Consider the following 11,237-nt stretch of genomic DNA (forward strand, 5'->3'; position numbering starts at 1 on the left):
TGAGATGGGGAAAGAGGGAATGAAACATGAGACAGAGAAAAAGGGGGAAGAAAACGGAGAGGAAGGAGGAATGCAACAGAGAAAGAAGAAGGCGGGGAGAAAGAAGGAATACAACAGTGAGATGGGACAGAGAAAAAGGGGGAACGAAACAGAGTGAAAGAATGAGAGAGAGAGAAAGGGGAAAGGAAAAGGGAATGAAACAGAGAAAGAAAAAACAAGACGGGTGAAAGAGGGAATGAAAAAGTGGGTGGAGACAGAGAGAAAGGGGGGAATGAAACAGAGAGAAAGAAACATTTTAGAAGCTGAACCAGATTTCCAATCGTCCTTCCTGTTCTTGACGCGGCCCGGCCGGGCGCAGAGCCCAAAGGCTGGGGGCGCTTTCAGGGACCTGCGTGTTTGGCATCTGGGTAACTGGGTGGATCGAATTATTCGAAATAACCGCCCGTTTTTGGGGGGTTGCCCTCAGTTGAGCAACCGCAGCGTGGGCCCCCTGCCCCCCTGGGACCCCAGTTGCAGGGGCGATGGATTTGGGGGAGCAGAAGCCGTGAACTTGGGGGCTCAGAGACTATCCGGGGGTTTGGGGGTTCAGGGGCCTGTTTGGGGGTTCAGGGGTTCGGGGCTCACCGGCGCCAATCACCTCCTCGATTTTGACGTAGGAGACGTCGATCTCTTTGGCGAATTCCCGCACGGCCTCGTTGGGGTCCTCGTAGGTGAAGGGGTCGATGTAGAGTTTGGTGCCTGGGAAGGGGGGGTCCCGGGGGGGGGGGACGGTTAGAGCCAAGCGCCCCCAGACCCGCCCCCGCCGGCCACTCCCCCCCACCCCCTCCTTCTGTCCCCCCACTCGCCCCTCCGCCCTGCCCCTCACTCACCCCCCAACCCCACCCCTCTTCCCTGCCCCCTCGCTCCTCCGTCTCCCCCTCCCTTCTGCCTCCCCATTCACCCCCGCCCCCCCCGCTCTGCCCCCACTCACCCCCACCCCGTCCTTCTGCCCCCCCACTTGCCTCCCCGCCCTGCCCCCTACTCACCCCTGCTAAACCCCGAACCCATCCTCCCACCCCACCTCTCTTCCCTGCCCCTTGCTCCTCCGTCTCCCCACTCCCCCCATTCACCCGCACCCCCTCCTTCTGCCCCCCACTCACCCCCTGCCCTGCCCCCCACTAACCCCGCCTCCCCACTCGCACACCCTGCCCTGCCCCGCATTCACAACCCCTCACCCACCCCCTCACCCCACCCCTCTTCCTTGCCCCCTCGCTCCTCCGTCTCCCCACTCATCCCCTGCCCCCATTCACCCCCTGCTCCCCCACTCACCCTCACCCCCCGCCCTGCCCCCACTCACCCCTGCCAACCCCCAAACCCACCCCCTCACCTCACCCCTCTTCCCTGCCCCTTTGCTCCTCCATCTCCCATTCACCCCCTGCCCCCCACTCACCCCCTGCCCCCCCACTCACCTTCACCCCCCCGCCCTGCCCCCACTCACCCCCCGCCAACCCGCAAACCCACCCCCTCACCTCACCCCTCTTCCCTGCCCCCTCTTCCCTCCATCTCCCACTCACCCCCTGCCCCCCATTCACCCCCTGCCCCCCACTCACCCTCACCCCCCGCCCTGCCCCCACTCACCCCCGCCAACCCCCAAACCCACCCCCTCACCTCACCCCTCTTCCCTGCCCCGTCGCTCCTCCATCTCCCATTCACCCCCCGCCCCCCACTTACCCCCTGCCCCCCCCACTCACCATGCCCAATGAGGTACTGGCCGTGTTTGTCCGAGTATTCAGGGTCGCGGCCCCCCGCCCCGTGCTTCCTGCCGGGGGAGGGAGAAAGAGTCGGGGGGGCAGCCAAGAGACCCCCCCCCGGAACTCCCTCTGGGGAGAACGTGGCTGAACCCAGCCCAGCCCCATCTCTCCACCCCCCCGGCCCCTCCCTGTCCCCCAAGCGCCCACCCCCAACCCCTTGCGCGCTGGGGGGGGGATCTCACCTGACACAGATAACAGCTACTGCCACCACCGCCAGCACCAGCAGGGCCCCCACGGCGGCCGCCCCCACGATCAGCCCCAGCTGCTCCGCCCGGCCCCCCGCCTCTGGGGAGAGAGACGCCGTCAGGGGGCTGCCCTGGGGTGGAGGGGTCAGGCCAGCATCACCCCCAACCCGCCCGGCTCAGCGGGAGAGACACTGCCCGACCTGGCGGGCACTGAGAAGCCAAAGGGCCTGGGAGGGGAAACTGAGGCAGGCCATTTGCTGCACTGGAACAGGCCACAGGGGGCGCCAGGCCCTGACCTGCCCACGGGGGGCAACGGGAGCCAGCCCCTGGAACGCGGGGGCAGATCCTGGCGGGCGGACGGGGCGGTGCTAGGAACCCAGATGGCACATGGGGAACACGGGTGCCGCCAGGCAGCGGAGAATCGTGTGTCCACCCTACTGGCAGCCTGCCGTCATGGGCACCTTGGCACCCCCGTGCAACCATCCTCCTCGTGCAACCGGGCACCCCCGTGCAACCTCCCTCCTCGTGCAACCTGGCACCCCGTGCAACCTGGCACCCCGTGCAACCTCCTTCCTCATGCAACCTGGCACCTCCGTGCAACCATCCTCCTTGTGCAACCTGGCACCCCTGCGCAACCTTCCTCCTCATGTAACTTCCCTCCTCGTGCAACCTGGCACCCTCGTGCAACCTGCCTCCTCGTGCAACCTGGCACCCCCGTGCAACCTCCCTCCTTGTGCAACCTGGCACCCCCGTGCAACAATGCTCCTCGTGCAACCTGGCACCCATGTGCAACCTTCCTCCTCGTGCAACCTGGCACCCATGTGCAACCTTTCTCCTCGTGCAACCTGGCACCCCGTGCAACCTCCCTCCTCGTGCAACCTGGCACCTCCTCGTGCAACCTCCTGGCACCTCCTTGTGCAACCTGGCACCCCTGTGCAAGCTTCCTCGTGCAAGCTTCCTCCTCGTGCAACCTGGCACCCCGGTGCAACCATCCTCCTTGTGCAACCTGGCACCCACGTGCAACCTTCCTCCTTGTGCAACCTCCCTCCTCGTGCAACCTCCCTCCTCGAGCAACCAGGCACCGTCTGAACCTGGCCCCGGGGCTGCGTTCGTGGGGCCGGAGGGAGCGTCGTCGCCCGTTGGAACCCGACGCTCCGGGGGGGCTTCAGGCCCGAGGGGGGCCGGGGTCGGGGGGGGGCGCTGGGGGGGTCACTCACCACTGCCGTGCATGGGGACGAGGAACTCCGGCCCGAATTCCCCATAGCCGGCCTCGGAGCGGGCGCGGACCTGCACCCCATAGGACGCCCCACGGCGCAGCTGCCCCAGCGTCAGCCGGGCCTCTGACGCCTTCAGGAACATGGGGGACTCCCCGCCCGCCGCGCCCTGGGGGAGGAATGGGGGGGGTCGGTCCCGGCGCCGCGGCGCAGAGACCTCCCCTCCCCCCACTGTCCCCCCTCCGATCCTCCCCACAGCCCCCCCAATCCCCTCCCCTGGTGCCCTCCCCCACTGCCCCCCTCCCGATCCCCTCCCCAACCCACTCCCGATCCTCCCCTCACCCCCCCACAGCCCCCCCACCCCCTCCCCTGGTCCACCCTCAGCCCCTGTCCCGATCCCCTCCCCAACCCCATCCTGATCCTCACCCCTCCCACAGCCCCCCCAATCCCCTTCCCTGGTCCCCTCCCCCCCACTGCCCCCCTCACGATCCCCTCCACCTCTGATCCCTGACCCCCTCCCCCAGCTCCTTTCCATCCCCCCCAGACCCCGCTCCCTCCAGGAGCCCCCCCCCCACACAGACCCTTCCGACCCTCCCCCCCCACTCACCTTCTCATAGTATTTCACCTCGTAGTCCAGGATGTGCCCGCTGGGGGGGTGGGGCACCGGCCAGCTCAGAACCATCCCGGTCGGGGAGAGAGACCCCTGGACCCTGTCCACGGGCGGGGGCACTGGGGGGAGACACCGAGTCAGGGCTGCGGGTCGGGAGTGAGGGGCACCGGCAGAGCTGGGGGGGGGCAGGGCTGGGCTGGCAGGGGCTGCGGGTCGGGAGTGAGGGGCACCGGCCAGCCGGGAAGGGGCTGCGGGTCGGGAGTGAGGGGCGCTGGCTGGGCCGGGGGCTGCGGGTTGGGAGTGAGGGGCACCGGCGGGGCTGGGGGCTGCGGGTCGGGAGTGAGGGGCGCCGGCCGGCCGGGGGCTGCGGGTTGGGAGTGAGGGGCGCCGGCCGGCCGGGGGCTGCGGGTTGGGAGTGAGGGGCGCTGGCCGGCCGGGGGCTGCGGGTCTGGAGTGAGGGGCACCGGAGGGCTGGGGGCTGCGGGTCGGGAGTGAGGGGCACCGGCCGGCTCTCACCGTCCTTGTTGGTGGTGACGTTGACCAGCTCGGCCTGGGGCGGGTTGGGGCTCAGCTCCGACACCCCGTTGACGGCCTGGATCTCGAAGGTGTAGGTGACGTAGGGCTGCAGGCCCTGGACCGTCACCCCCTGCTCCGCCAGCCCCGCCGCGCTGGGGGCGTAGGTCAGGCGAGCGCAGCGCCGGCACGGCTGCCCATCGGGGCACTCGGAGCAGAGCACGTTGTAGGTCACGTCCCACCGGCCCCCGCTCTCCAGGGGCTCGCTCCAGGTCAGCACCGCCACCGAGCCGTTGATCTGGGGCACGATACTGCGCGGGGCTGACGGGGTCGCTGCAGGGCGGTGGGGGAGAGGTAGAACCCAGGAGTCCTGGCTCCCAGCCCCCCCCGCTCCAACCCCCCCAGGCCCCACTGCCCTCCCAGAGCCGGGGAGAGAACCCAGGAGTCCTGGCTCCCAGCCCCCCTGCTCTCACCCCCCAGGCCCCACTCCCCTCCCAGAGCCGGGGAGAGAACCCAGGAGTCCTGGCTCCCGGCCCCCCTGCTCTCACCCCCCAGCCCCCGCTCCCCTCCCAGGGTGACTCACTGGTGCAGGGGGAGCCGAGGGGGTCGGCGCTGGCGCGGAAGTACCCATTGCGGCAGGAGCAGATGGCGGAGCCGGGCGCCGAGGAATAGCTGTAGGGGGGGCAGGGCTGGCAGGAGCCCTCACCCTGCGTGGCCTTGAAGGTGCCAGGGACACAGGCTGGCGAGAGAAAAAGGGTCAGACGGCGCCTTCCTGGGAAACAAAGGGTTAAATGGCCCCTACCCTCCAGCCCAGAGGTGGCTCCATCTCAGCGCCGGGCGAGGGGTCCCTGTATAACCAGCTGCCCCGCCCCAGAGGTGGCCGCATCTCAGCGCCGCTTGTCCCCCTTCATGTCTGCCCTTCCCCCCCATAGCTCGGGGGGGCGGGGGGCTGGCCCGTTGTTCAAAGCTCCCGCGGCCCAGAGGCTCCTCTCCCGGGAGGCGGCTGCGGGGGCGGGGGGTTTTTCCTATTGCAGCTCAGAGAGGTGAAAGTTCCCCCCCCCATGTGAGGGGTGCGACTGACCCTCCCACTCCCCGGGGAGAGAACCCAGGAGTCCTGGCCCCCCTGATTTGTGGCTAGATCCCAGCACCTACTTCCAAGACCCGCCACTGGAGAACCCACGATTGTTCCCTGCCAGCTCGGAACCCAGGCATCCGGGCCCCCCCCAGAACCCGAGCGTCCAGCTGCTCCAGAACCTGAGCGCCCAGCACCCCCCGGAACCCAGGTGTTCACACCCCCCCCCCCGGAACCCCAGCAGCTGGACCCCGGAACCCAGGCATCCGGGCCAGCTCGGAACCCAGGCATCCAACTCCCCATCCCGGGAACCCAGGCATCCGGGCCCCCCCCTCAGAACCCAGGCATCCAACTCCCCATCCTGGGAACCCAGACCCCACTCCTTGGAGCCCCGCATCTGCTCCCCATTCCCCGCAGAACCCTGGCGTCCGGGCACCTCACCTCGGCACTGCGTGTTCCCCTCGGCGGCCTCGTGCCCGGCCAGGCAGACGCAGCCGGCGGGCGCGTGCTCGGCCCAGCGCCCGTCCTCCCGACAGTACATGCTGAGGGGCCCTGGCCCCTCCGGCCCGGCCCCGGCCACGCAGGCGCCGGCCACGGGTGTCACCAGCTCCCGGGGCACCGTCTCCGGGAAGGCGGCCAGGCGGGCCACGGCCCCCGGGCACTTCTGGAAGTAGAGCCGGACGCCCAGCAGGGCCATGCAGGCGCCCTGGTCCTGGAAGGCCACGTAGAAGCCGGCTTTGGTGAGCGGCCCCAGCCGCAGGGTCTTGACGTTCACCTTCCCCGTGGCCTCGGCCCCCGGGCGCTTGCGGGTCAGGTGCTCGGCCGCCACCGTGTCCACTTTGACCCAGGGGTTCTCCAGCCAGGGCGGGTCGGTGGCCGTGGCCAGGTCCCGCTCGGCCTCGTAGAAGAAGACGTTGAAGGTCTCCTTGCAGGCCCGGGCCGGGCGCGGGAGGGAGAAACACTCCACCACCGTGTAGCGCAGCTCGGCGTAGACGTGGGCCGCCCCCCGGCGCGGCACAAAGCCACTGCGCAGCCAGGCCTCCCGGCCCGGTCCCTCCACCGCGCACACCTCGAACGTGCGCACCGAGTGCTGGCGCTCCTCGTCCAGCCCGCTCAGCTCCTCCCACTGCCGGGGGGCATGGGGAAGGGGGGGGGAGATGGGGAGATGGGGGATGGGGTGCAGGGGAGGAGACAGGGGCAGAGAGCAGGTGATTTGGAGATTGGGTGCAGGGGGAGATAGGGGATGGGGTGCAGGAGGAGGAGACGCGGGCAGAGAGGGGACAGGGGATGGGGGGGCAGGGAAAGGGGGGGTGCAGAGGCATTACAAGGGAGGGAGAAAGGGAGGGGAAAGATGGGGTGCAGGGGGAGATGGGGTGTAGGGGGCAGAGAACAGGGAATTTGGCGATGGGGGATACGGGGAAATGGGGGATGGGGTGCAGGGGGAGGAGACAGGGGCAGAGAGCAGGCGATTCAGAGATGGGGTGCAGGAGGAGACGGGGATGGGGTGCAGGGGGAGATGGGGTGCAGGGGGGAGGGAGAGACGGGGGATGGGGTGCAGGAGGAGGAGACGGGGCAGAGAGGGGCCAGGGGATGGGGGGCCAGGGAAAGAGGGGGTGCAGGAAAAGGGGAGTGCAGAGGCATTACGAGGGTGGGAGAAAGGGAGGGGAAAGACAGGGGGCAGGGGGCAGAGAACAGGGAATTCAGAGATGGGGCAGGGGGTGGGAGAGATGGGGGATGGGGGGCAGAGGGAGGAGACGGGGCAGAGAACAGGGGAGGGAACAGAGTTGAGTCAGTGGGGGGGCCAGACACCCAGCACCCCCTATTCCTCCACAGCCCCCCCAAAAAAATTGCCCCCACACTCCCCCCCACCTCCCCAGAACCCACTGTGCTCCCCCATACCTGGGATCCCCCCATCTCACAGAGCCTGCGACCCGCCCGGCGCCCTCCCACACAATATCTGACCCCTCTCCCCAGCCCCCCTCCCCCCGGCCCCCACCTGCCACCTGCTTCCTGCCAGCCCTCTCACCTGGCCGTCTGTCTGGGGGTACGTCGTCCACTTCAGATCCGACGTCTCCAGCCGGGTGTTCAGCAAGGTCTCTGGGAGACAGAGAAAGAGGGGGGGGAAAGGGTTAGGGTCTGGAGTGAGGGGCGGAGAACCCAGGCGTCCTGGCTCCCAGCCCCCACTCCCCTCCCAGAGCCGGGGAGAGAACCCAGGAGTCCTGGCTCCCAGCCCCCACTGCTCTAACCCACCAGCCCCCACTCCCCTCCAGAGCCAGGGAGAGAACCCAGGAGTCCTGGCTCCCAGCCCCCACTGCTCTAACCCTCCAGCCCCCACTCCCCTCCCAGAGCCAGGGAGCGAACCCCTGAATCCTTTCCCATGCAGACAGAATTCTTTCCCCCCCCCCTCGACCTGTGCACACAGGTGCTGTGGGGTGGTGGGTGATGGGTCATTACAGGGTGAATCTGAGTCTGTTCGGGCCGAGGGTCCAACCCAGGGGAGCCGCATACCCCTGAGGTACACAGAGGCCTTCCCAGGAGCACACGGAGATGCCTGTCTCGCTTTCCTGCAGGCCGCGGCCTCCTTCGCACGGCTCTGGTGCTGCATGCTTACACGGCCGTGCGAGGCTTCTCTTCCACTCGGGGGCCACACGGGGAAACCAGCAACTGTCCGGACTCCAGGGCAGGGACTGGCTGGCTCAGGGGGGGCAGGGGCCTGTTCCCTCTAGGGGGCGCTGGCTCCCCTCCGGCCCCAGCTCCAGCCCCCCCATCCCCAGCTGGGCCTCCCGGCTCCAGCTGCCAGACCGTGACCCCTCCCCCCCAAATCTGTGTTCTCCTCCGTACTGGGCTAAATCCATGCCAGATGTGAACGAACTCCCGGCCGCTGCGCCCGCCCGGCTTCCCAGAACAGGGTGGGTTGTTCCAAGCCGGGGGGGGGCTGGGAGCCAGGACGCCTGGGTTCTCTCCTGATTGGCAGCCTGCTCTGCGCCAGGGCTCCGGGCTGCAAGTTCGAATCCCGCCAGCCCCACAAAGAATTGGGGGCGGGAGAAAGGGGTTAAATTCGTGGGCAAGGACGGGAGAGAACCCAGGAGTCCTGGCTCCCTGCTATAACCCACCAGCCCCTCCTCCCCTTCCAGAGCCAGGGAGAGAACCCAGGAGTCCTGGCTCCCAGCCCCCCCTGCTCTAACCCACCAGTCCCCACTCCCCTCCCAGAGCTGGGGAGAGAACCCAGGAGTCCTGGCTCCCAGCCCCCCCTGCTCTAACCCACCAGTCCCCACTCCCCTCCCAGAGCTGGGGAGAGAACCCAGGAGTCCTGGCTCCCAGCGCCCCTGCTCTAACCCACCAGCCCCCCATCCCCTTTCAGAGCCAGGGAGAGAACCCAGGAGTCCTGGCTCCCAGCCCCCCTGCTCTAACCCACCAGCCCCCACTCCCCTCCCAGAGCCGGGGAGGGAACCCAGGAGCCCTGGGCTGAAAGGATGGGGGAGAAAGAGACGGAGCGAAAGACAGAGGCAAAATCCAGGAGTAAGATACATCTGCACAGGCCTTATGGGGGGCAGGGGAAGAGGGAGCGAGACGCAGCGCTAATGAAGGAGAAAAGTCTTCCGCAGGAGCTGGGCAGCAGGGACACAAAGTTTTCAAAGGCAAAAAAATGTTTGCTTGGCGGAACAAACCCCGAGGAAGAAAGAGCAGGAGGCAGAGAAAGAAAGAATGAAAGACAAGAGTGAAAGAGGGTGGGGGGTGGGTTGTTGTTTTCTTTCTTTTTTCTTGTTTTCCTTCACTTTTCTTTCCAGGCCTGTTTTCTCTTTCAACAAGCCGGCTTTCACGCTCTGCTTCTTGTCTGCAGCTGATCTTGCGCGAAAGCAAGAAAGTACTTTGCCAAACCCACGTTTTGTTAGTGTAAAAAACAGTCAATCAAAACTCAGGCAAGAGCTGGGCAGACGTGGGACGAGAACCCAGGAGTCCTGGCTCCCAGCCCCCCCTGCTCTAACCCACCAGCCCCCACTTCCCTCCCAGAGCCAGGGAGAGAACCCAGGCGTCCTGGCTCCCAGCCCCCCCTGCTCTAACCCACCAGCCCCCACTTCCCTCCCAGAGCCGGGGAGAGAACCCAGGCGTCCTGGCTCCCAGCCCCCCCTGCTGTAACCCACCAGCCCCCACTCCCCTCCCAGCGCTGGGGAGAGAACCCAGGAGTCCTGGCTCCCGCCCCCCCTGCTCTAACCCACCAGCCCCCACTCCCCTCCCAGAGCCGAGAGAGAACCCAGGAGTCCTGGCTCCCAGCCCCCCCTGCTCTAACCCACCAGCCCCCACTCCCCTCCCAGCGCTGGGGAGAGAACCCAGGAGTCCTGGCTCCCGGCCCCCCCTGCTCTGACCCACCAGCCCCCACTCCCCTCCCAGAGCCGGGGAGAGAACCCAGGAGTCCTGGCTCCCGCCCCCCCTGCTCTAACCACCAGCCCCCACTCCCCTCCCAGCGCTGGGGAGAGAACCCAGGAGTCCTGGCTCCCAGCCCCCCTGCTCTAACCTACCAGCCCCCACTCTCCTCCCAAAGCCGGGGAGAGAACCCAGGAGTCCTGGCTCCCAGCCCCCCCTGCTCTAACCCACCAGCCCCCACTCCCCTCCCAGAGCCGAGGAGAGAACCCAGGAGTCCTGGCTCCCAAAGACACAGAAACCTACTAAATCCCCCCAATTTTCACTCACCTTCCACCGCCTGAGTGAGGGGAATCCAGAGACAAAGCAGCCAGACCTCCATGGTTGGGGTCAGTCCCGAATTCCTTGGCAGAGGGAAAGCTGCTGTCGCGAAATCCTGATCAACCAAGGGGGGTGGGGGGTGGGAGAGAGTAAATTCCCAATCGGGGAAACTTTACTCCAGAAAAATAATCTTTTGCCCGGAAAAATGGCACCCCAAACCGCCTTGATCTGGGACAACTGAATCCCCCGGATTTTCCTCTCTCTGGAAGGACTCCGCTACCCCCAGATAGCCTGAAAATTCGACCCACCAGAATATTTACATGCTAATAAATGACCAAGTCTGGAAAAGATTAACATCGGAATAAATTTCTGGCGTGGAAAAATCAACTCCCTCCCTCCACAATTTTTTTCTAATCTAGAGGAAATTCTCCCAAGGCTAACAAGCAAATTAACCCCCCAATATGTCCCTAATCTGGAAAAACCAAGCCCCCAAGTGCCTTTCGTCGAGCACAAAATGGACACCCCATTTTCTCCTAATGTAGAGGGAAACAATCACTTTTTTCCCCAGTCTACAAAAATGGAAACCCCAAAATGTCTCCTAAACTCCAAAACTTTTAATGCTCCATTTTTGCCTGGTCTAGAAAGTTTTAACTCCTCACATTTGTCTGACTCCCCGATTCCCCCAACTCTCGAAAAAGGAAACCCTGCTTTTCCCCGCCCCAATCTAAAAAAAAATTAAATTCAGATTTCACCCCTATCCAGAAAAATAAACCCAGATTTCTCCCCAATCTAGAAACAATTAAATCCTGATTTCATCCCAATCCAGAAAAAAAACAAACCCAGATTTTGCCCCCGACCCAGAAAAAATAAACCCAGAAATCACCCTGATCCAGAAAAATTCAACCTAGATTTCTTCCCAATCTAGAAAAAACATCCAGATTTCTCTACAATCTAGAAAAAATTAAACCCTGATTCCATCCAAATCCAGAAAAAAAACAAACCCAGATTTTGCCCTGATCCAGAAAAAAAATTAAACCCAGAAATCACCCTGATCCAGAAAAATTAAACCCAGATTTCTTCCCAATCTAGAAAAAAAAATTAAACCCAGATTTCGCCCTGATCCAGAAAAATTAAACACGGATTTCTTCCTGATCCAGAAAAAAATAAACTTAG

At 65.0% G+C, this 11,237-nt stretch overlaps 1 protein-coding gene across 1 annotated transcript in view; it reads right to left on the reverse strand.

Moving 5' to 3' along the window:
* EPHB4 (EPH receptor B4) overlaps positions 1 to 10,125 on the reverse strand; it is a 10,747-nt gene extending 622 nt beyond the window's left edge. The window contains exons 1-10 of the mRNA XM_065417365.1: positions 10,074 to 10,125; positions 7,411 to 7,481; positions 5,826 to 6,510; positions 4,896 to 5,051; positions 4,316 to 4,645; positions 3,797 to 3,918; positions 3,193 to 3,358; positions 1,973 to 2,075; positions 1,731 to 1,798; positions 625 to 738 (exon numbers count right to left, since the gene is read on the reverse strand). Coding sequence (XP_065273437.1) covers positions 625 to 738; positions 1,731 to 1,798; positions 1,973 to 2,075; positions 3,193 to 3,358; positions 3,797 to 3,918; positions 4,316 to 4,645; positions 4,896 to 5,051; positions 5,826 to 6,510; positions 7,411 to 7,481; positions 10,074 to 10,125 — 1,867 coding nt within the window. The remainder of the gene's footprint in view (positions 1 to 624; positions 739 to 1,730; positions 1,799 to 1,972; positions 2,076 to 3,192; positions 3,359 to 3,796; positions 3,919 to 4,315; positions 4,646 to 4,895; positions 5,052 to 5,825; positions 6,511 to 7,410; positions 7,482 to 10,073) is intronic.
* Between the last annotated feature and the right edge of the window lie 1,112 nt (positions 10,126 to 11,237).

The sequence above is a fragment of the Emys orbicularis genome, chromosome 15 (assembly GCF_028017835.1).
Source record: "Emys orbicularis isolate rEmyOrb1 chromosome 15, rEmyOrb1.hap1, whole genome shotgun sequence".
Lineage (NCBI taxonomy): Eukaryota > Metazoa > Chordata > Testudines > Emydidae > Emys > Emys orbicularis.